Source organism: Macrobrachium nipponense, chromosome 36 (assembly GCF_015104395.2).
Source record: "Macrobrachium nipponense isolate FS-2020 chromosome 36, ASM1510439v2, whole genome shotgun sequence".
NCBI lineage: Eukaryota > Metazoa > Arthropoda > Malacostraca > Decapoda > Palaemonidae > Macrobrachium > Macrobrachium nipponense.
Window position 1 is genome coordinate 45,363,022 of NC_087220.1, and position 26,026 is coordinate 45,389,047.

The 26,026-nt window shown below is 41.7% G+C and overlaps 1 protein-coding gene across 1 annotated transcript in view; it reads right to left on the bottom strand.

The window, feature by feature from the left end:
• Positions 1 to 25,611, bottom strand: part of LOC135203426 (histone-arginine methyltransferase CARMER-like) — a 261,863-nt gene extending 236,252 nt beyond the window's left edge. The window contains exons 1-5 of the mRNA XM_064233154.1: positions 25,581 to 25,611; positions 24,533 to 24,655; positions 9,068 to 9,171; positions 8,904 to 8,942; positions 8,503 to 8,679 (exon numbers count right to left, since the gene is read on the bottom strand). Of these exons, the coding sequence (XP_064089224.1) occupies positions 8,503 to 8,679; positions 8,904 to 8,942; positions 9,068 to 9,171; positions 24,533 to 24,655; positions 25,581 to 25,611 (474 nt within the window). The remainder of the gene's footprint in view (positions 1 to 8,502; positions 8,680 to 8,903; positions 8,943 to 9,067; positions 9,172 to 24,532; positions 24,656 to 25,580) is intronic.
• Between the last annotated feature and the right edge of the window lie 415 nt (positions 25,612 to 26,026).

The window sequence follows — 26,026 nt, forward strand, 5'->3', positions numbered from 1 at the left end:
TAAGTTATCAAATTTTAATTATCTAAAGTGATTTTCAAAGAATTTTCAAGCATTTATTAATTGTGTATGTGATTTGTTAAAGAAAAATGGTGGTTCAGTGGCATGATAATGATCAGTAATATGTACGTATGTTTTTCTTCTTGAGTAGGGTTTGTTTGTTTTCCTATTTTAATTTTAATTTTTTAGTTGATATCGAAATTTTATATTTGAAGTAATTTTCACACATTTTTCAAGTATTTATTAATTGTGTATGTGACCTGTTAAAGGAAATAGTGTCTCTGTTAAAGGAAATAGTCTCAGTGGCATGATAATGATGCAGTAATAATTAAAATTTGTTTTTCTTCATGAGTAGAGACTTATTTGTTTTCCTTTTTTAGTTTTAATTTATTAGTAGAGATATCAAAATGTTGAATAACTTCCAAAGTGATCTCCACACATTTTTCAAATCGTATACTAGTAATTGCAGATGTGATCTGTTAAAGAAAAATGGTGCTTTATTTCGAGTTTGCTAACATGTAAAGATCACCAAATAAAGAGTTATACTACTGCAATGCGTCATTTGTAACATTTCACCTGATATATAAATGTTTTAAATTTCCATTACATCATTGTATTAGTTCAAATGCATTAGAAAAATGAGATAGTGATAGATTAACAGCATAATTCAGGCATAAAATTGCACCACATTTGGCATACAGTGGGGCCTCGCTTAGTCACAGATCAGCAATCACGGATTCAGTTAATCACGGGTTTTCCTTGGACCACTTCTCAGTCTATACCTATCACTGGTATGAATCCCTGGTAGGCTAAGCCTCGTCCGGTTCCGATAACCAACAAATGCATGAACAGATTCACATTATGATATTAAATATTAACTGATATTAAAGGTAATAAAACCATTCTCACCTTATATATTATTGGCATGTCTTCATAATATGTAGCCTATTCATGGAATAATCCCACATCATTGACATCAACTTGTAGTTGAGCGGCCAGCAGAAATGTAAACATTGAGTTACACTTAACAGCACCTTTGTCATTCTTAACCTTTTAGAAACGTTAATAGTATTATTGTAATTACAGTAGTAATAACATTTAGGAAAACATTAATTTTCAATTCGAACTTCTTTATTGTTTTGGTATAACGTAATCAAACACGGCAGTCATACAAACGATAATTGTCATAGATTATCGTATTGTTGTTTGTGATCGGCGGCGAAGCTTAAACGTAATAAATCCATTTTACCTTATGTATTATTGTCATAATTATATTCATAATAAAACGCATATCTTATATATTATTGGCATATCTTCATAATAAAAAGCTTCTTCAAGGAATAATTCCTTGGGGAATGCATTTTTCAAAAGACAAAAATACACTATATTTTTACAGCATGCAACGATTACTTTAGTTTGATGTGATTACATTAATATTACAGTATGGTACTCTCAGCAGTACAGTAACTATTTTTTTAATCATAAATGTATATTCGTTCACGAAAAAGATACGTATGACCACCATGATGTCACCAAACCTAGTCTCGTTCGTACACAATATGATAGTGGTTACACCGTTCAACAAACTACCGATGTATTTTTACGTAAGTATCCTCTAAATTCTGTCATAAATCACTTACTTTTTTGTGGAGCCCCAATACTTACGTATCCCGGAAAATTAACCAAAACTCGCGAATTTTATCATAGAGCAAGATTCACTAATTACTGTGTTTTCTTCTTCTTTTCATAACTAAATGATTTTTAGGATACACTCATTTACAAATGTTCCAATACTATGAATGTAAATAGCAAATTTCTCTCTCTCTCTCTCTCTTTTATCACTTGCAGAAAAAACTATAATACTGATCTATTATTATCGTAATAAAAGAACAAAAAGGTCTTTTATTCTTTCTGTGATTTACGAAACTGTTTCAATACAACTTTTATAGTTGACTCAATGATTATCACATTATAACAGTATACAAGAGAATATCTTATCACTATCTATGTTTCATTTCTTATCACCATAAAAATATTTCAAATACAAATTTCATTATGTATTTCTCGAGCTAAACTAGTAAGAGTACGCTCGTCCTAAGCTGGTCTCTCAAGCTATTCAACAGTTACTCTCACTCAATAAAATATGAATTACTGAATCATAATACCATAAACTATTATGTACAAAGTTAATGATAATAATAATTCCATTAATAAATTCATTTCTTTTGGCAACTAAATTGTTTTCCAAAATAATTCTTTCGGTAATAAACGTCCATCAGCTGATTCTAAACGTAAACAAAAGACAAAACTAGATTTTTATTGCTGTATTTTGCTGTTTATACATTAATATTATAGTTGGGTGCTGTAATCTTTACAGTAAATCATGTTTTTTTATCATAAATATGTTCATTCACAAAATAGATATACTATGTACTTTTAGTTTGGTGCAGCAGCCAAATCATGAAAATGGAAAGGAATTGTTAGGTAATATACTTTTGTTTGCTGATCTGATGAAGGGGAAATTGAAGATAGGAAAGAATAACTTTGAAACTGTCTTGAATTATTTTAAGGTGATAGTTGAAGACATATTTGGTGCTTGAACTAAAGTAGGCAGTTATAAACATTGAAATAGTGGTCTTGGGTGGGTTAATTATTAAAGTAGGCAGTTTAAAGCAATTTTTAGGGGTGGTATCAGGATAACATGGGTATTTACTTATCACGGGGGGTTCTGGGCCCTATCCCCCGTGATTATCGAGGCCCTAATGTATATTCTTGCTATTTAGTGTACATCTGACTTGGACCAACTAGCATAATTTAGCAAAACTCGTTGGTAACACTGGTGACGCCACTCTTAGCATAGTTTAAAGTCTGCAGCTACTGTTAACAAACAGTCAAACACGTGTCTCGCACACCTTGTGCGCATTTCATTTGCTTTTTCGGCGATATTTACTGTATACGCAGTTACCTCTTTTATCATGATGGGTTCCAAGACAGCCACTTCACACAAGGCAAAGAGGAAAAGTGTTTGCATGGCATCTCACGTTTTCCTTCTATCAAAATGTTTCCTCCATTCCCAACTCCAAAATAAACCTTAAGTTTCGTCTATCCTCTCCCCTATAAGACAATGCTCACACATGAGGCGTGCATTTCAGTAGCAAATGCGATACGTATTTAAATGTTAGGTTTGGAGTGAAGGCAATGTTACGTACGTAGGTTACATGTGCGGTTTGGTAGCGAATGCAATCTTTGAGCTTTGTTAAGCTTGCCGGTAAATAAGATGTTAGCCATAGCTTAAATCAGAGAAGCCACTATGGCATATATATGCGTAGTAATTAAGACGATTCTTTTATGCCTACTGTAATACGTCAATGTTTACATGTGAGATTTGGTAGTGAAAACACTGTTACATGCGTGACATGTTCGGTTCGGTAGCAACGCAATCTAAGCTTTTTAAGCTTGCCAGTATAGAAGAGGTTAGCCTTAAATTAACTCAGAAGCCGCTATGGTATACAGTAATTATAGAAATCAAGTCGATTCTTTTATGTCTACTGTAAAAATACATCAATGTTTTCGTGCGAGATTTGGTAGTGAAACCACTGTTACCTACGTAACGTGTGCGGTTCAGTAGCAACGCAATCTTTAAGCTTTATTAAGCTTGCTGGTCAAGAAGAGGTTAGCCTTAGTGTAAAAATAAGTCGATGTTTACATGTGAGATTTGGTAGTGAAACTACTGTTACATACGTAACACGTGTGGTTCGGTAGCAACACAATCTTCAAGCTTTATTAAGCTGGCTGGTAAAGAAGAGGTTAGCCTTAGTTTATAATTACGAGAAGCCGCTATGGTATACGTAGTAGTTACAGAAATTATGACTTCTTTTATGTCTACTGTAAAAATACATCGATGTTTACGTGAGATTTGGTAGTGAAACCATGTAACGTGTGTGTGGTTCGGTAGCGAACTCAATCTCTAAGCTTTGTTAAGCTTGCTGGTGAAGAAGAGGTTAGCCTTAGTTTAAATCAGAGAAGCCGCTGTGGTACGCATAGTAGTTACAGAAATTATGATTATTCTTTTGTTTACTATAAAAATACGTCAATGTTTAAGTACGAGATTTGAAAATAACACCAGTTTACATATGTAACGTGTGCGCAGAAATGAACGCAATCTGTAGGCTTAGTTTGTAAGTGTCCTCGTAAAGAGGTTAGCCTGATATTAAACTCAAGAGATGCTGGTACGTAAGTAATGGTATAGTAATTATAGAAATTAAGACGATTCTTTTACTTATATGTGTATATATTTACCATGTACCATAATTATTTTTCTTAGTCCAATAACCTTGAAACCAGCCCTGATATTAGACAAAATTTGCCATAGTAAAAGACGCTCCTGTTTTATAAGGATATTTTACGGAAACAAAAACTTTATATCATAACATTTAACTAAAAGATAGTTTGAAAGTGATTTTGTATACAGTATTACAGTCGACTGTAATACTGAACGTAAACGTTTATAGGTTTATATCGACAATATGGTTTGTTTACTACCATAGTCCCGCTATAAGCCACCAGGGCTGCGCTATGGTCCATCCTTTCATGCCACATCCGGCCGACTTAATGTAGCCAATTTTTCGTAAATTCTTGATAAATATAAATTGGGTTTAATTTTAATAGTTTATTAATTCATTGTAATAATTAGACATGCTTTTCAATGTTTTATTATGTTAGCAACACGTTTTGTGCTTACCCACTACACTACAGTCTACTTGCATAGTCACCTAGGCAGCCTATGGCACTCTCGGTCAACAATCAGATGGACGTAGACCATTTTTCTTTTATACAGTATATTATACATTTAAAAGTAGTATACATATAAGTTAATATGATATTCATTTAACACTAAACTTAGTTAGCTGTATTTTACATGTAATGTATTGTATAAATAGACAACCTAGCCACCTGGGGGGGCAACCAAGTCCTTATGGGTGCCGGTCCCAAGCCCGGATAAATAGGGAGGGTTGGTGTCAGGAAGGGCATCCGGCTGTAAAAATCTGTGCCAAAACCAAAAATGGAATGAGCCGAAATATGGAAAGAGGTAATGCTAGGGCGTACTCCGTAAACGACGCACAGAGACATCGCCCTAACTCTGTGGTAAGGCGAGGGCTACTGCATCAGGAGCGGGTGCAGCTAAAGAAGCGAGCTCACATTGGGTTCAGAGTATGTCAGCTAAATGTTGGGTCCATGACTGGGAGAGGTAGAGAATTGGCTGACTTGATGAGAGAAAAGAAAGTAGATGTGTGTGTGCAAGAAACGCGGTGGAAAGGAAATAAAGCTAAAGAGTTGGGAGATGGATATAAGCTATATTATAGTGGAGCAAATAAACAAGGTAGAAATGGAGTTGGCATAGTACTGTCTAGTGAACTAAAGAACTCGGTAATAGAAGTGCATAGAAAGAATGACCGTATCATCAGATTGAAGATATGTTATGGAGGAGAGATTCTGAATATTATAAGCGCATATGCACCACAAGTTGGTTGCACAGAAGAAGAGAAGGGAAATTTCTGGAGAGACATGGATGGAATAATGCAAGAACTGGAAGAGCATGAGAGGGTGATAGTTGGGGCAGATTTGAATGGCCATGTCGGAAGTGAAAATGAGGCGATTGGGCGGGTGCATGGGGGCCATGGAATTGGGGAGAGAAACACAGAAGGAGAGAGTGTAGTGGACTTTGCTGTGTCATTCGACATGGCAATAGTAAACACATTCTTTGAGAAGAAAAGGGAACACCTAATAACATATAGGAGTGGGGGAAGATTCTCCCAGATAGACTACTTCTTGTATAAAAGGATAAATCTGGTGGAGGTCAAGAACTGCAAAGTTATTCCAGGCGACCATGTAGCCCCCCAACACAGGCTGCTATGTATGGACTTGAAGTTGAAAAGGGAAAGAAAAACCAAAGCTAAAGGGATAAGGAAAATTAAATGGTACGAATTACAGAAGGAAGGGGATAAGAAGAGAGAGTTAAAGAGGAGGGTTTTGGAGGATATTGATATAGGGATTGAAGATGTTCAAGAATGGTGGGCACGAAATGCAGCAGTAATAAGAAGGCATGGAAAGGAACTGCTAGGAGGACATCTGGTATCATATGGGAAGAAAAGGAGAGTGGGTGGTGGGATGAAGACATTGAGAAAGTAGTAAAAGATAAGAAGGAGGCAAAGAAAAGATGGGAAGAGTCACAGTCAGTGGAAGACAGAAATAGGTACAGAGAGAAAAACAAGGTGGTGAAAAAGGTGGTAGCCCAAGCTAAAGCAAAGTCGTATGATGATGTGTATAATGAGCTGGGGACAAAGGAAGGATTTAAGAAGATGATCAAGCTATCAAAGGCTAGAAATAAGAGCACCAAAGATATAACACATATCAAACAAATAAAGGATCAAGAGGGTGTAGTGCTTAAAAAGGAGGAAGACATTGTGAAGAGATGGAAAGAATATTTCGAACAGTTGTTAAATGAAGAAAATAATAGACTAATAAGAGAGGATGGGCAAGTGAACATTGGCATGGTAATGAGGTTTTCTAGGCAAGAGGTACTAAATGCACTGAAGAAGATGAAGAATGGGAAGGCAACCGGACCAGACATGATCCCGGTGGAGGCATGGAAAGCATTAGGAGATGAAGGAGTGGATATACTGTACGATCTTATGATAAAGATCCTTGAACAGGAAAAGATACCAAATGAGTGGCGTGGGAGTATATTGATCCCAATTTTTAAAGGGAAAGGCGATGTCCAAGAGTGTGGTAATAATAGGGGCATTAAATTGATGTCCCACACTTTGAAGATACTGGAAAGGATGATAGATGCTAGACTGAGAGAAGAAGTACAAATAGGTAAAGAGCAGATGGGATTTATGAAGGGAAGGGGAACAACAGATGGTATATTTTGTCTGAGGCAAATAATGGAGAAATTCGGGGAAAGACAAAGGGACCTACATATGGTATTCATTGACCTTGAAAAGGCTTATGACCGAGTCCCGAGACAAGAGGTATGGAGGAGCCTGAGGGAGAAGATGGTGCCAGAGAAGTATGTGCAATTGATACAAGAGATGTACCGGAATGTATTTACCAGAGTGAGGAGCAGTGTTGGGGAGACAGAAGGTTTTGATGTGAGAGTAGGATTACACCAGGGGTCGGCTCTGAGCCCATTTATCTTTAACATAGTGATGGATGTTATAATAGAGGAAGTAAGGGAGACAGTACCATGGAACATATTGTATGCGGATGATATTGTTCTGTGTGCAGAGAGCAGGGAAGATCTGGAAGTGAAATTGGAAAGATGGAGACAAGTACTGGAGGACAGAGGAATGAGAATAAGTAGATCCAAGACAGAATATATGTGTACCACCACTGAGGGGGATGATAGAGAAAGTATTCAGCTTGGTGGAGAGCAAATAAGGAGAGTTGATAAGTTTAAGTATTTGGGATCTTTTGTTAACGCTGGAGGAAGTATGGAAGAAGAAGTAAAACATCGGGTACAGGCAGGCTGGAACAACTGGAGAGCGGCCTCGGGAGTTCTTTGTGACAAAAGAGTGCCGCTTTGGTTAAAAGGAAAATTTCACAAGACGGTGGTAAGAACAGCAATGCTGTATGGTACGGAAACAGCAAGCATGAGAAAAGCAGAGCAGAAGAAGATGGATGTGGCAGAAATGAGAATGCTTAGGTGGATGTCTGGGGTAACAAGAGTGGATAGGATCAGAAATGACTACATAAGGGGGTCAACTAAGGTGGTGGAAGTATCAAAGAAAGTGCAGGAGGGGAGGCTGCGATGGTATGGACACCTGTTGAGGAGAGATGAGGACCACGCTGGGAGACATACTATGGGGGTGGAGGTGCAAGGAAGAAGAAAAAGAGGGAGACCAAGAAAGAGATGGAAGGACTGTGTGAGAGGAGACTTAATGAGAAGGGAATTGATGAGGCAGAAGCACAAGATAGAAATAGATGGAAACGGCTCATCCGAAACGGCGACCCCATATAAAAATGGGAACAAGCTGGGAAGAAGAAGAGTATTGTATAAATAGACAAAGGTAGGATAATAACTGGTGGTCAAGAAGGGATTAATCCATTTTCAGTTATTTCTTATGGGAAAACTTGATTCACATCTCGAAATAATCGAATTTTGACGCTCCTTTTGGAACGAATTAGAGTCGAGATCCGAGGCTCTACTGTATATCTAATTGCCTAAAGGCTACCGTAAACAAAACACTTCACCAATTTGCGATAAAATCCCACAAAATCAATGAAGAGAATTTCAAAACCACTGCTGTTGCTCACGACTGTCGCCAAGAGCCGACATAAACAAATTGGTTCTTTCTGCTCAGTTGTTCCTCTTTTTTCCAAAAGAATTGCTACCATGAATTTCAGAATTTTTAGCTGCTGGTACTTTTTAAAGTTTTAGCTTTGCAATTACTTGGTAAGTTACGAATACAAAACTAATAAATTTGGCAAAGCAAAATTTACCTCACAATGTTGAGCCATCGAAGATGCTTCAACAGCGTAAACTTTCCGTGCCCCAGCCTGCGCAGCGAAGAATGAAAGAATACCAGACCCTGCCCCTACATCAAGGACAATTTTATCTCTGAAGTCACTCATGTTTGACAATATTGCACGCTGATAGGTACCAGTTCGAATATAATCCTGGTGAAATAAACAGGTATTTAATGTGGATATGTATTGGTGAATTTAAAGAGGTTAAGATCATGAAGAAAAGAATGAAGACTAAACATTATAAAACATAACAAACTCATTTGACAACCAATTTAGATAATATTAGATAAACTTATAAGTAAAATGTCTACATATTACTACAGTTTGTTACATCACTGATTTCAAACAATGAAAAAACAATAGTTTGTTCTTACCTGCATCATATTCTGTTGTTGTGATAAATAACTATAAAACTGGAAAGAAAAAGAAAATATTAGATAAAACTTAAAAGCAACTGTCATTACAGCATTCCAGTTCATGATTTATGACAATAAATAAACAAATGAACTATGTATGCCAATAATATTGAACCCCTAACCTGAAAATACTGGACAGCACTAGCATCATCTGTTCTCTCACTAAACACAGAAGCTTCTTTACCCTGGCGGACTTTGTATACTGCACTGTGGAACTTTCTTGCATCTGTAGAAAAATATTTACTGTTCATTTAACCATAATGTAATACTTATTATAAAATTGTATGATATACAGGCATAATTTCCTTCATTCATTCTTTTATAAACAGTATACATACTATACATGACTACTCCAAACTTACTTTATTAAAACTACATAAAAATAAGTAACAGATATGGACCATATACTATTTTACAGCTTTCCAAAAATGACAAATTTGTAACTAATTTTTATTTTTCATAACTAACAAACCTGAGGTCTTAACATTAGGATTAACTAGCGCCAAGCTGGAAACCGGTAGAATTAAATTAAACTTGTGTGATCCAGGGACTATTGGCATCTATACCAGGTCACGGGGCATGTATACCCAGAATGCCCTCGGCGTCGTGTGACCGACCCGCCAGTTATACTTCCAACCCAGTTAAGACTGCTAGAGGGGTGGTTCGAGGTGGGCCTTAAACTATTAAGACCTCAGGTTTGTTAGTTATGAAAAATACAAATTATTTACAAATTTGTCATTTGTTCATAAACGAAACAAACCTTCGGTCTTAACATTAGGATAGACTTACTTATTGGAGGGAGGTAAGTCTCTAACTGACAGGGAGTTTGCCACCTAAATCCATTTCCGAATATTAGGAGCATTCTAAGAGAATGAACTATAAACCTTTGAATCAAAGATATAAGGAAATCTATTGGTTTCCCTCATTGGGTGCTAGTATCATGCCATGGTTTATAAACTATGGGGAAATAGAGGACCCTCCATTCACATAAACAACTCTTGTCCCTTGTATCTGGATCTACCATCACCCCTCCCTTCCTTATTACCAAGAGGGGTGTGTTGCTACTGAAAAGTATACTATACTCTAACATAACTTTACAGTATGGCTGACCACCTCACTTGCATCTAGTCCATTCCAGCTCATGATCGTACTCTCCTTCATACTGCCCATAGGTAAAGGAGTAGAGTAGAAAGAAAGTAGTAAAGAAAAAAGACCAGTCATCCCATTCATTCTACTTTCATACCTTCATCTTAGACTAGACACAAACTGACCTGCCAGGGGTACTGGATGAGCTATACCACTTGCTGGGCCGCCACCACTAGACCCAAGGAAAAGGTATCCAAGGATCTGTGGGGAACGTTTTTTAAATAAAAGGAAGTGAAAGTCGTTTGGCGTTTCCAAACACCAGCTTTCAGAATTCTCTCCACAGACATATCCTTCTTGAATGCCAAAGAAGCAATCAAGCCTCTAAAGTCATGAGCCCTAGCCCTCTCCTGGCTATCTGACCCCTTGTCTTCTGTCATGTAGGCATTCCTGATCATTTCTCTTAGCCAAAACGATATTGTATTTCTGGACACTTCCTTTTTGTTCCGTCCTGTACTTACGAACAACCTCCTGCACCCCGGCCTGAGGTGCCTTGTCCTCCTTAAGTACTCTCTTGTTACCCTGACGGGACACAGAAGCATCTCATCTTTGTCATTATCTACAAAACCTGCCAGAGAAGGTATGGAAAAAGTCAAATCTGCCGTCCACTATTGATGGGTTTTGAGTCTTGGCCACGAATTCTGGTACAAACTCGAATGCCATTGACTTCCAACCTCTCCAATGCTTTACAATAGATGACAAGCCATGTAGTTCCCCCACCTTTTTGGTTGAAGCTAGGGCCAATAAGAAGACTGTCTTCAGGGTCAGGCTCCTATCTGTGGACTGCCCTAGTGGTTTGTAGGGGGGATTTGTCAGACTACTCAGTACTATGGTCAAATCCCAATCTGAGGCTTTCAGTTCATTTGGTGAACATGACTCCTCAAAGCTCTTCATAAACATAGCCAACTCCCATGAAGATGAAATGTCCACACCTTTCATGCGTAAGACCGAGGCTAGAGCCGCCCTGTACCCCTTCACCGCAGACACAGACATGTGCCTTTCTGTCCTGCTAATTGCTGAATAGTGGTACCGAGTGGAGACAAGTTCCCTCTACGACACCAATCACAGTATGCTGACCATTTTCCTTGGTATACTGCTGCTGATGACTTTCTGATATTTCCTGCCATGTGCTCTGCTGCTTTTTGCAAAAACCCTCTTGGTCGCAAGAGATACTCAACAGTCTCCACCCGTGAAGTGATAGGGACTTCACCAACCGGTGGTACCTCTCCACGTGCGGCTGACATAGCAGGTTGTTCCATGGGGGAACTCTCTTGGCACGTCTATCAGGAGTTCCAAGAGGTCCGGAAACCATTCCGCCTTCGGCCATAATGGAGCTACCAGGGTCATTCTAAGGTTCTGAGACTGCATTACCCTGTTCAGAACCTGACGGATTAGACAAAATGGAGGAAATGCGTAGACGTCCAGATTGTCCCATGGGTGTTGTAGAGCATCTTCTGCTACTGCCTCTACATCCGGGACTACCAAACTATACACTCCCAACTTTTTGTTGTACCTGGTTGCGAATAGGTCTATGATCGGCCTTTTCCACAACCTGAGCATTCTGTCCACTACTCGTTGGTGCAAGGACCACTCCATTCCCAGGATCTGATCCCTGCGGCTCAACTTGTTGGCCACTACGTTTCTTTTTTCCGGAATATATCTGGCCCTGATGTCTACTACGTTCTCTACAGCCCACTGAAGAAGTTGAACTGTCATCAAATGTAACTGTCGAGACACTAGACCTCCTTGTTTGTTTATGTAAGGTTCTACTGTGGGGTTGTCTGACATCAAAACCACTAAATGCCCCTGCACCCTCTCCCGGAATTCCTGTAGTGCTAGAAATGCTGCTTTTAGCTCCAGCACGTTTATATGGAGTTTTCTGTCCTCGCCGCTCCATTTTGCTGAAACCATCAGCTCCTCCATATGCGCTCCCCAACCTTCTAGTGACACATCTGAGAACAGCAGGAGATTCGGGGAGGGTTGCTGAAGGGGAACCAACCACTGTCAGATTGCTGTCCTTCACCCACCACAGCAAGTCTTTCCTCACTTCTGCCGACAAGGGAATCTGCTCGTACGGGTGATCTACTATTGGAGACTAGAACTCCTTCATCCTCCATTGTAGAGATCGAAGGTGTAACTTCCCTTGTGGTACTAGCTTCTCCAAGGAAGCTAGAACTCCCAGTACTACCTGCCACTGTTTTGCTGGCTGTGTTTGTTTTTCCAGAAAGGCATTCACCACTTGTTTGCATTTCTCTACTCTCTGGTCTGTCGGGAATACTTTGGCTTTTATTGTGTCTATAATATAAATAATATAACCATTCCCAGATACAACAGCCGTTGACTTAGATCCAACCGAGACTTCTCCTGATTTATCACAATGCCTAAGCTGTGACAAAACCGTAGAAGGGTCGCCCTGTCCCTGAGTAATTTCTCTCTGGACTTTGCTATCACCCGCCAATCGTCTAGATATCTTAATAGCCAGATCCCCTGAGCATGCGCCCATGTCGACACGCGAGTGAACACTTGTAAAAACTTGAGGAGATGTTGTCAATCCAAAGCACAGAACTTTGTACTCGAAAACTTTCTCTGCCACACCTTCCAGTGATTTGCCAGGTAACCCCCTACTGGTGTGGCTGAGTGATGAGAGGCGCCTATCCTATCGTCTTGAGCCCCTTCCTCTTCCCCTAATCCCCCTTCCTCTGTTATTTCTATTGTGAAAGGGCTGATGAGTTCATTTCTTTGGGGAAGAGGGTCTTGTTGCTCTATTAGGGATGTTATGCCTCACTGGCTTCTTCCGAGGATATTTGCTTAAACATTGGCACTTAAATTTGTCAAGTACGCAATTGCTTTGGCACCTGATTGTAGTAATCTAATGAACATTGATTCATCCACTACCTTCCTCGTCACTTCTGAGGATGCAATCTTTGCAACTGCTGTCGACCAAAGATCCAACCAAGAAGCAGTCTGAAAGACAGAAGAAGCTTTTGCTTCTAATGTAGCAGCCTCTTGGCAAGTCATCGAAGGGCATTCCATTTTCACTTGATCTAAGGTTAATCCAGGCCTTAACCTTACCACATTTGGGTTAATTTGTCTAGACAGTAAAGGAACCCTCGGTGTTGTATAATATTTTCTATGTTTCATTATTGGAGGTGGGATAAACTTAAACGATCTATTCGATCTTAAGGAATTATCCCTTCCCACAATCCGTGCGTTTATGTGTTGTAAAACGGACTCCGCATGATTTAAACAAGGTAATTCATACAACACCTTGGTATCCTTTTTCAACCCAAACGCCATGTCAATCCCCAAAGGAAGCATACTGGCAGGTGTTTCCGTTCTCTCTGAAAGGTTATTGAATTGACGAATCAGATCAATCACCTCGGCATACAAAGCCAGAAACTCTTGGTTCTCTCCTTCCTCCGGTTCTAGCGTACTGTGCTCAGCCACAGGAGACGCTATCTCACTTCTATCCCCTGACAAATGTCCGGGTGCTTCGTGGCCGTCTGCCACTACGGCCGCGGCTTCTTTGATCTCTGCTGACCGCCGACGACTCGATCCCGAACTGTCCGCAAGAGAACGAGCTCACTTCCTCTCCATGACGATTAATATCGTCTCCAGCGACCGTCGGAGAATTCACCCTTGATCTTTCATTTAGGCAGCAACGCCTTCCACCAACGTATCAGACGAGGTTGTCAACTCGCTATTTTTCGACCTTTTAACAGGAGCCTTATCATCTTTTCTCCATATTTTAAACAGTCTTACAGGCGAAACCAGTATCTGTGCTCTATCCGTTGCTGCACTTTTCGCCCCCAACCCCGATTTCGCCAACGACACTGTAGATTTTCTTTGACTCTTTAAAGTCTCTACTGGCAACTCAGCGTCGGCCGTCATCCCATCGGCCGTCGACACTCTCGCTCGTTCGGACTCTTGTAAACGGCTTCACCCACTAGCTTTGAGCTTACCAGCCACTGACTTCTTGCTGACTGGGATGTGACCGTTCTGGCCCGAAGATGAAGAAGAATTCACTCTTCTCCTCTTGGCCTGAGAAACGGTCGTGAAATCCAGTATCCTCCAACGCTTGACTGGTACACGCCGTGACGTCATCGAACTTAACAATGACGCCGAGCTAGAGGAAGAAGATGAATCACGCCTTTTCTTTTTGTCTTTCTTATTGAGGAAGAAGATGAATCACGCCTTTTCTTTTTGTCTTTCTTATTAACCCTTAAACGCCGAATGGACGTATTATACCGAGTCAAAATCTCCCCCAATTTCCGAATGGACGTACCATACGTAGACTCAAAAAAGTTTTTTTTAAAATTCGCGGAAAAATACTTATAGGCCTACCAGCCAAAAACTTTTGAATCACGCGCCTTGGGGGATGTTGGGAGTTCACGGATCAAGGCGTTGCTTTGTTTACAATCGTTACGCAGGCGCGAATTTCTTTCCTTTCGCACTAAAAAGTATCAGTGACACATCTCAAAAATTATTTCGTCACTTTGACATAATTTTTGCACCGTTTTAAATTATCCGTTACATGAAGTATTATATATGAAAATGTGCGCAATTTCATTTAGAATACAACAAAAAATACTCATGATTGTAACTTTTATCAGTTTTGAAATATTTCCATATAAATAACGATAAGTGCCAAAATTTCAACCTTCGGTCAACTTTGACTACCGAAATGGTAGAAAAACGGAATTGTAAGCTAAAACGCTTATATTGTAGTAATATTCAACTATTTACCTTAATTTTGCAACAAACTGGAAGTCTCTAGCACAATATTTCGATTTATGGTGAATTTATGAAAAAACTTTTTCCTTACGTCCGCGCGGTAACTCTTCCGAAAAAAATCATACATGCGATTGTGGTAATGTTTGCACCATTTTAAAATTAGCCGTTACATAAAGTTTTATATATGGAAATGTGCACAATTTCATGCACAATACAACTAAAAACAACCCATGGTTGTAGCTTTTATCAGTTTTGAAATATTTTCATATAAAAAATGATAAGTGACAAATTTTCAACCTTCGGTCAATTTTGACTACCGAAATGGTCCAAAAATGCAATTGTAAGCTAAAACTCTTATATTTTAGTAATATTCAATCATTTACCTTCATTTTGTAACAAATTGGAAGTCTCTAGCACAATATTTCGATTTATGGTGAATTTATGAAAAAAAATAAAATTTTCCTTACGTCCGCACGGTAACTCTTCCGAAAAAATTATACGTGCGATTGAGGTAAGGTTTGCACCATTTTAAATTAGCCGTTACATAAAGTTTTATATATGAAAATGTGCGCAATTTCATGTAGAATACAACGAAAAATAATTTAAGGTTGTAGCTTTTCTCATTTTTGAAACATTTGCATATAAATTACGATAAATAGAAAAAAAAGAACCATGTTCGGTCAACTTTGTCTCTACCGAAATGGTCGAAAAACGCAATTGTAAGCTAAAACTCTTATATTTTACTAATATTCAATCATTTACCTTCATTTTGCAACAAATTGGAAGTCTCTAGCACAATATTTCGATTTATGGTGAATTTATGAAAAAAACTTTCCTTCCCTTCGCGCGCGGATTCTCCGCTATAAATCTCCGAATTGCGAACATCGAATTCTCGGAAAATTTCCTCCGTTTCATATTAGGCATTTAATAGAGTTTTATATATGAAAATGTGTGCAATTTCATGTAAAATAAAAGTAAAAATATTTGAAGGTTGTAGCTTTTCTCATTTTTGAAATATTTGCATATAAATCACGATAAATAGAAAAAAAACCATGTTCGGTCAACTTTGACTCTACCGAAATGGTCGAAAAACGCAATTTTAAGATAAAACTCTTACAGTATCGTAATATTCAATCATTTTTATTCATTTTGAAACAAATTGGAAGTCTCTAGAACAATATTTAGATTTACGGTGAATTTTTGAAAAAAAAAAAAACATTTTTTTACGTCCGCGCGTTACGAATTCGTACATCATTTTGTGATAATATTTTTCCGGTGTTGCTTTTATTGTTTTACAATGTATTATATATCAAAATGATTGTAATTTAGTGTACAATACAACGAAAAAAAAAAAGAAACTCGTTAGCCTTTACCGTTTTTTGCACAGCGTGATTTTAATACAATTATGTATGAATTTTTTTTTTTTTTGCTACCATATATCGCATTATTTACATATGATAATGATATTATTTTTCCTTTCTGATGATTGCATAGTACTAAACTTCAGGCAATGACAAAAAAAGGAGCCAAAAATGAACTCTTAATCTTCAAAACTAAGTGCGTTGTGATTTTTTGAAAAAAATGATATTGTTATGATACAATAAAGTTTGTTCATACTTACCTGGCAGATATATATATAGCTGTATTCTCTGAAGTCCGACAGAATTTCTAAAACTTACGACACACGTAGTGGGAGTTAGGGTGGTTAGTACCCATTCCCGCCGCTGGGAGGCGGGTATCAGGAACCATTCCCATTTTCTATCAGATTTCTATCTCCACTGTCTCCTGAGGGGAGGTGGGTGGGTACTAAAATTATATATATCTGCCAGGTAAGTATGAACAAACTTTATTGTATCTTAACAATATCATTTTGTTCATGAAACTTACCTGTCAGATATATATATAGCTGAATCCCACCTTTGGCGGTGGGAGAGACAGAAAAAAGGATTTTTAGAAAACATATAAATGTATATGATTGACATCTTGGTTCCTTACCTGTTAGCATAGCTGACTTCGTGATTACTGTCACCCAAGCCTGCTTGTGCTTCACTAGAGTTACCAACAAGGTAGTGACCTATGTAGTTGGTGCGCTCTAGATGATCTGTCAACGGGGACGGGACCACAATGTGACTAGACCATGACCATACTTCCGAGGGCAACGAGGCAAAACCACCCCTTAAGTTAGCCTAACAACAAACTCCCATATACCAAAGGCTAAAGGAAGGGACGACTGTACTCGGCAGCCGACCCTACAACCATAAACATACAAATATTAAAAACTCACCTACCCTTTTCTATGGGAAAGGATGAGTGCTACCTCCTGCCCCCAAAATAGTGTCTGCGGCGACGTATGGTCCGAGCGAGTAACAGCTTTCATAGGTCGTTCTCACCTCCCGTAGGTAGTGAGAGGCGAACACTGAGTACTCCTCCAAAAAAAGTAGCACTTAAAATGTCTTTAAGAGCCATGTTTTTCTGAAAGGCTATAGAGGTCGAAATAGCCCTTACTTCGTGCGCGTTTACTTTCAGTATCTTCAAGTCACTGTCTTTGCAAGAAGCGTGCGCCTCTTTAATGGTGTTTCTTAAAAAGAATGCCAGTGCATTCTTGGACATGGGCATGTTTGGTCTCTTGACCGAACACCATAAGTTCTCTGCAGAACCTCGGCAATCCTTCGTTCTACGAATATACTCTTTAAGAGCCCTAACAGGACACAGGACTCTTTCTGGCTCTTGACCAATGATTTCTGCCATACCCTTGATCTCGAATGTTCTAGGCCACGGATTGGAAGGGTTTTCGTTTTTGGCCAGAAACGACATATTCAAAGAGCAGACTGCATTATGCCCTTTGAAACCGACGTGTTTGCTGATAGCCTGTATTTCGCTAACTCTCTTCGCCGTCGCCAGAGCAGTTAGGAATACGGTTTTCTTCGTCAAATCTCGTAGAGACGAAGATGAAAGAGGTTCAAAACGATTTGACATCAAATATTTTAGGACCACATCCAGGTTCCACGAAGGAAGCTTCGGTAGTGGTACCTTGGTCGTCTCGAACGATCTCAATAGATCATGGAGATCCTTATTGTTAGCGAGGTCAAGACCTCTATGGCGAAAGACTACAGATAGAACGCTTCTGTAGCCTTTAATAGTTGACACTGCCAACTTTAGATCTTGTTTCAGATAAAGCAAGAAATCGGCGATCTGGCTCACAGAGGTAGTGGTAGAGGAAACTCCTTTTCTCTTACACCAACTTCTAAAGGCTGCCCACTTCGATTGGTAAACCGCGATTGATGATGGTCTCCTCGCGGTGGCGATAGCTTTAGCCACTGATTTCGAAAAACCTCTCGCTCTGGCCAACTTTTGGATAGTCTGAACGCAGTCAGACTCAGAGCGGAGAGGTTTTTGTGGTACCTCTCGAAGTGGGGCTGTTTGAGTAGATCTCTCCTTAACGGAAGAGATCTCGGATAATCCACTAGGTAAAACATCACTTCTGTGAACCAGATCGCTGCGGGCCAAAAGGGGGCGATTAAGGTCAACCTCGTCCCCTCCCCGATGCTGCAAATTTTCTCATCACCTCCCCCAGGATCTTGAAGGGGGGAAAAGCGTAGAGATCCAGGCCCGTCCAATCCCATAGAAGGGCGTCTACTGCTACTGCTCCCGGATCTAGAACCGGGGAGCAATACAGAGGAAGTCTCGCCGTCCTTGATGTTGCGAAGATGTCCACTAAGGGGCATCCCCAAAGACCCCACAGTTCCTGGCATACTTCTTGATTGAGAGTCCACTCTGTCGGCAATAACTGTCCTCGTCGACTGAGGAGATCTGCCCGGACGTTCTCGACTCCGGCAATGAATCTTGTCAATATTGTGACTTCTCTCTCCTTTGCCCAAAGCAGGATCTCTTTTGCTAGAGAAAACAGGGAGCGAGAGTGTGTTCCTCCTTGTTTCTTCAAGTATGCCAGGGCTGTGGTGTTGTCCGAGTTGATCTGAACCACCCGACGGGAGACTTTGTTCTGGAAGAACTGGAGCGCTAATTGAACCGCTGCCAGCTCTTTGAAGTTGATATGCCAGGTTACCTGTTCCCCTCTCCAGGTACCTGACACTTCCTCCCCCCCTAGAGTTGCTCCCCACCCCGTGGATGACGCGTCGGAGAACAACACTAGGTCGGGGTTCTGAAACTTGAGGGATACTCCCTGACAGCTTTTCCACGGATCGAGCCACCATCTTAGATGGTTCTTCACCTCTTCCGAGATGTATAACTTCATTTCGAAGTTGTCCTTTTCTGTCCAGCTGTCCGACAGAAAGAACTGAAGAGGTCGGAGGTGTAGCCTCCCCAGGGAAACAAACTTCTCCAGCGAGGAAATGGTCCCCAGCAGACTCATCCATTCCCTCACCGAGCATGAATCTTTCCCTAGAAAGGCTGACACTTTTTCTATGCCTTGTTGCTGACGTTCCTGGGACGGAAAAGCCCGAAAAGCCACTGAATCCATCTGAATCCCCAGATACACGATGGACTGTGTTGGGGTCAGATGTGACTTTTCGAAGTTCACCAGAAGTCCCAGGGACGCAGCTAAAGACAGAGTCGTCTTCAAATCCTTCAGGCACCGGGTCTGCGAGGAGGCTCGTATGAGCCAGTCGTCTAGATAGAGCGAGATTCTGACGTTGGAAAGGTGGAGCCACCTCGCCACGTTCTTCATCAAGATGGTGAAGATAAAAGGGGCCGTACTCAGTCCGAAACAAAGCGCCCTGAATTGAAAGACCTTCCCTTTCAATACGAACCGAAGGTACTTCATCGATTGGGGATGTATCGGGACGTGAAAGTAGGCGTCCTGGAGGTCGAGTGATACCATCCAATCTCCAGGTCTTAAGGCCCCCAGAACTGACTGAGGTGTCTCCATCTTGAACCTCTGCTTCTCTATAAAGAGGTTTAGACGACTTAACAAATCCAAGACGGGCCGCCACCCTCCCGATTGTTTCGGTACAAGAAACAATCTGTTGTAAAAATCCCTGGCGTTGCAGGTCTAAAACCTGTTCCACTGCTCTTTTCTCGAGCATCTGCTCGAGCAGGTCGAAAAGAATCTTTCGCTTTGTTAGCGGATACGAAGGGGACAAGTCCCTGGGAGTGGAAGTCAACGGGGGCGGCTTTATGAAAGGGATCTTGTAACCCCTCTCTATGACGTCGAGAGACCAGGTGTCTGCCTCTCTGACTCTCCAGGCTTCTGCAAACAACTGCAGCCTGGCTCCTACCGTGACTGAAGGTACGATCTCTCACTTCTTACCCCTAGACTTGGAAGGGGCTCTACCTCTAGGAAGGCTTCTTCCTCGAGGAGACGATCTAGCGGAAGTCCCTCCACGAAAGGGCTTCTGCTTTCTAAACTGTTGTGTTCCAGACGACGTTGAAGGGCCAGCCGGAGTCTCGAAGACTGAGCCAACAGGTCTTGTTGTGGCTTTCTCCTGCAGACTCACTGCCAGATCCTTCACCATAGCTTGGGGAAGAGATGACTCGAGAAGGGAGCATACAAAAGTTCTGTCCTCTGAGCGGGAGAGACAGACTTAGCCGCGAAGTTGCAATAAAGCGACCTTTTCTTAAGAACCCCTGCTGAAAAATGAGAGGCTAACTCCTCTGAGCCATCCCTGACGGCCTTGTCCATGCATGACAATACACTGGACAGCTCCCCCAAGCTGATCGAGTCTGGCTTACGAGATTGGTTGTCTAAGGCTCCAAGACACCAGTCTAAAAAGTTGAAAACTTCTTGAAGGACCTAAATAATCCCTTCAAAGATGGTCCAGTTCGGAAGTCGTCCAAGAAACCTTAGCCGATGCTAAAAGGGCCCTCCTTGAGGCATCCACCACGCTGGCGAAATCACCTTGAGCTGACGTAGGAACCTTCAATCCTAATTCCTCGCCTGTCTCATACCACATCCCTGCCTTACCGCTAAGTCTAGACGGAGGCAGGGCGAAAGTAGTTCTTCCTTTTGCTTTCCTAGACTCCATCCAGGCGTTTACCTTTCGGAATGCTCTTTTCGTAGATAACGACGTCTTCATCCTCACGAAACCTGGAGACTTACTTGTCTTCGACGACGAAAACTGAGAAGGAGGAGAAGCGGGAAGGAGCCGCTGGGCTGAAAAGTATCGCCAAACGAATCACCGAAAGAAGTTCGTGCCAAGACTTGATAATCTGACGAGGCAGACGTAGCAGGTTGATCATCATCAACATCCTCCGAAGAACCGCTAAGTTCTCCTTCTTCTCTACCCGAGTGCAAGTCCGAAGGAAGAGGCAGAAGTCCTTTAGCTCCAAGTCTCCTATCAGAACGATGAAAAGAAGACGAGGGCAACGGATCCTTAACAGGAACCAGGAATCAGGAGTCACTTTTAGAGGCCGAATCGTGGCCAAAGTCTCGGGAACCACATCCGAGTGACAGCGAACTTCCACATTCGCGTCCACAGAGGTCTTACTAGAACGTCTACGAGCGTCCATCTGAGCGTCCAACGTAGCGTTCTCTCGAGCGTCCAAATCAGCGTCCAACCGAGCGTCCAACGGAGCGTCCATCAAAGAGACTCTTCTATCGTCCCGCGAAGCGTCCTTCCGAACGTTCAGCGAAGAAACTTGATCTACTGCACGACTAACATAACGTTGAGCGTCAACACTGTCAAGTCGAAGAGGTGCAGAACGCAAATTGTCGTCAGCCGAAGCGTCGAAATCGGAACGCCGAGCGTCCTCTCTACGGGAAGGGAGAGGAGCATGCCGAGAACTCTCTCTAACTTGGCGTCTAACGTCACCTCTAGATGAACCCTGGGGTGCAAAACGACGTCTAGAGGGCGAAATATCAGAAGACGGGGACGAAAAAGGAGCCATTGGAGAAGACTGCTTAGATCTCTTGATAGGCAGTCTATCGTCTTTCCTTCGATGCGGGACCGTCTCCTTCTGTTTCAGTAAAGCGTCCAGTTGCCGCTGCATCGCAATGATGATCTCCGTCTGAGATGTCTCCTTACGCGGAGACGAGCTGCGCTTGCGAGAAGGAGAGGGGCGAGGGGACGCCTTCTTCCTTCTCCCAGGAACAGCCTTGGCTCTAGAGCGACTGGGGCGCTCGAGGGCGTCATCGTCGGATGACGTCCTACACTTCTTCTGGGGCGGAAAGGCTACGCTTTCCGGAGAAGAATGCCACTCAGACATAGCATGACGTGAAGCGTCCAGCTCTGGAAGAGTCCTCTTCAGAGGTCGCGAATCCGATCGAGATTCCCACCCCTTGCGCGGGGAGGACGCGTCGGAAGACGAGAAACAATCCTGAAGGATACGTGCTCGAGCACGCTCCTTAGCAGCCTGGGAAGCGTCCACAGGAACTGCTGAAGGGACGCCAGATCGGTGGGGGTTCCCCGTAACCCTCCTTCGGCCTTCGACATGCCCTCTCCCTGAGTCCTGGGAGTCCGGCAGAGGTCCCAGCCTAGAGGCGCTATAGGGCCGATCTGACGCCCCCTCCACTTCACTAGGGGCACTATCACTGCACTTATTTTGCCTGTTTTCAAGGGCAAGCACTTTAGATTCAAGCGTCTTCAATGAATCTAGAATAAGCGAAAGGGCATTACCCTCCGCAGACACCACTTGAGGGCCCGAAGGCAACACTACAGGGTTAGGAGACACAAATTCTAAGGGAGGGTTAGAAGGGGATACATTAATACCCTGTCTGCTACCCGACTTACTCCTGGAGGAAGACCTCCTAATCCTATCACGTTCTAACTTCTTAACGTAGGATTCATACGTCTTCCATTGCAAATCATCTAAGCTTTCACACTCATTACAGCGCAAATCAAATCTACACTCTTGCACCCCCACACCCTTTACACAATGTGTGAGGATCAACCAAGGCTTTTGGAAGCCTAACCTTGCATTCCACTTTCGAGCACACCCTGGCGCTAGCAGAACTACATCCAGACATTTTTAAGGGAAAATCCTAAGCCAAAATCAAAAAACAGTCCAAATCACGTATGCCAAGCTATCGATCCAATCAAAAAACCAAAAGTCAAGAGGATACTCAAGCAATATGACAAGTTTTCCAAAATCCTGAGGCGGAGGTGTGTAAACAGGTGTTTACGACACCGGCGACAGAAGAAATCTGATAGAAAATGGGAATGGTTCCTGATACCCGCCTCCCAGCGGCGGGAATGGGTACTAACCACCCTAACTCCCACTACGTGTGTCGTAAGTTTTAGAAATTCTGTCGGACTTCAGAGAATACAGCTATATATATATCTGACAGGTAAGTTTCATGAACAAAATGATTTTTTCCACTTCCGCGCTCACTCAAAACCGGCTCCGGCATTCGGGGGAGTTTTTAATTTTTACAGCTTTGGCGTTTAAGGGTTAATTTTCTTCTCTAGATCCTGTAATTTCTTCATTACAGTGTGTACTACCGAGTCAGAAAGCGTATTTGAGTCCGGAGGCAGTGAAGAAGACTGAGAAGCAGTAGGCTGCGATGTCTTCGCGTCTACCATGTAGGTGTGTGACGTCGGTTGTGACGTCACCAATCTTGTACAGAGAGACTGGGCTGCTGCTGCTGCTGCTGGCATACCTGCATTTGCAGCAAAACTACCTCCACCGTTCTGCATCGCCGTAACCACTGAAGTTGTTGGCGTAGCTGTGACATTATTTCCCATAAAGTGCAAGCCCGGGGGATGAGGAATATTCAGCGCTGCTGGATTCTGCTGGAACTGCGACGCCATATAATGAGACAGCAAACCTTCCAAGGTTGGCATGCCTGGAAGGCCAGCGCCGCCCACGTACCTTCCATCCTGTTCGCATCGGGAGCCGGCACCTGGAACAAAGATGGCGATGCTCCCCCCCTCCCTGCTGGGAACAAAGGAGCATAAATATTTTGCATCAAATTACCCGAAATCCCTCCTGGTGTTTCTGAAAACGAACCACTAGGAGAAACCGAAGGGGTATAGGACAAATCAAAGGCAGGTGGTGAAACATATGGAGCAGTCTGGTGTATTGCCAATACAAAAGAAGAAGACGGCAAGAACTTGCTTGTCATCCAAAGATGGCGTCGACTCCTTTCTTTTGTACTGGCCTTTCTCATAAAACTTCCTCCACTGTTCCACCGACTAACCACGACAAAAAGAACAAGGATTAGTAATTGTACATACATTTTCCCTGCACCTACTACACGTTGGATGAGGATCCGTCGACACCGAAGTTAGGAATCTTGAACAAGGAAAGCCACTGACTCCAGGGCATTTCCTTTGTCTTGTCTTCGAAACGGAAGAAGATCCCGACGGCGATACAAAACACTCCATTTCACCATTTACACACTCTTACAGCTCACACCCACACTGAGCACACTCAGAAAAAGAGAATAAATCAGAAAAATGAAATTGAAATGGATAAAAACGGGCAAACTAAAACCGGCTTTAAACAGATAGACAGAGAACACGTACCATCTTAAATGCGGTAGAAAGATAACTGGCGGGTCAGTCACACGACGCCGATGGGATTCTGGGTATACATGCCCGGTGACCTGGTATAGATGCCAATAGTCCCTGGATCGCACAAGTTTAATTTTAATTCTACCGGTTTCCAGCTTGGCACTAGTAAAATCCTAATGTTAAGGCCGAAGGTTAGTTTCGTATATGAACAAATTGAATTTATCAAAAAATTTTATTATAAAGAATTTACAAACAACAATACATACACTACATAACTTCGGATGTCAAACACCAACTTACCTGCATCTGTGGCCAAGGTAAATATAAGATCTTCCTGACTGGACGCAAATAAATAAGATTTTGAACCTAATCGACAGCATTCTGTTTTACTGTCAATGGGAATTTCTAAGACTTCAACATTATCTGCAGAAAGAAAAAAAGAAAATAATTAATATTTATTCTTACAATACAAACTGAAATTCTTAAAAGACCAAAACTATATAAAAATAACATTTTCATAATAAAATAACAATTTGTTGAAAATTGTATTTTTCCTAACTATACAAAACTGAGGTCCTTTAACAAATATCTGGAATTACGGCTGTTGAATCTTGAACAAGGTGGTTAGGCAGTAACTACCGTGGGGCAGGCTAGCCTGCCCAGATGTAAACACTCCACTTTGCCTTTCAGCCCAGGTTCAGATTGAGGGGTGGCATGAGGTGGGCATATTTGTTAAAGGACCTCAGGTTTGTATAGTTAGGAAAAATACAATTTTCGACAAATTGTTAATTGTTCCGATATGTAATATAAACCTTTCGGTCCTTTAACAATAAGACTCACTGATTGGTGGGAGGAATCTGAGTGAGCCTCTAGAACTGACTGGAATTCTGCGCACCTAGGCTACTCCTCCTGGTCGTAAGAGCGAGGAGGAGTGCCCTGCTGCCTCTAACAACTTTATCGGAGTATAGGAGCTGCATGAAATAAATGAGGGATCGTGACTCATCCGAAAAAGGGCTGTGAAGAATATTGGCGTCGGAGACATTAATGCAAAGTTCTGGGAAGGATTTGCATTATTCAGTCTCCTTTCTCCCCTTGCTAGAGGAAAGAGCGGGATTGCTTCTATGATTCTGATAAGAAACATAAAAAATGATATTGTTATTGTACAATAAAGTTTCATACATACTTACCTGGCAGATATATACTTAGCTATAGATTCCGTCGTCCCCGACAGAAATTCAAATTTCGCGGCACACGCTGCAGGTAGGTCAGGTGATCTACCGGCCTGCCGCTGGGTGGCAGGGAATAGGAAACCATTACCGGTTTTTTTCTAGAACCAGATTTTTTCCACCTGTCTCCTGAGGGGAGGCTGGGTGGGCCATTTAATCGTATATATCTGCCAGGTAAGTATGTATGAAACTTTATTGTACAATAACAATATCATTTTCATACATTCAACTTCCCTGTCAGATATATACTTAGCTGATTGGCACCTTTGGCAGAGGGTAAGAGACAGCTAATTACTGATTAGACAGGTAAACAACATACGTTGTAGGTAATAGATAAATAAAACCTTGGTTCCTATGTGTTTAGACGAAGGGTTGACTTCCTAGCTATTGCTAGGAGTCTGCTTCGTCTCAAGAGCCTCAGCGAGGATGTGACCTATGGCTAAGAGTTCTTGTAGATCTGTCAATGGGGTCTAATCCACTTACTCGACAGAATCTAATGGTCTTTTGTCAATGGGGTCTTATCCACTTACATGACAATACACCTATGCCTAGTGGCATAATTAAGGAG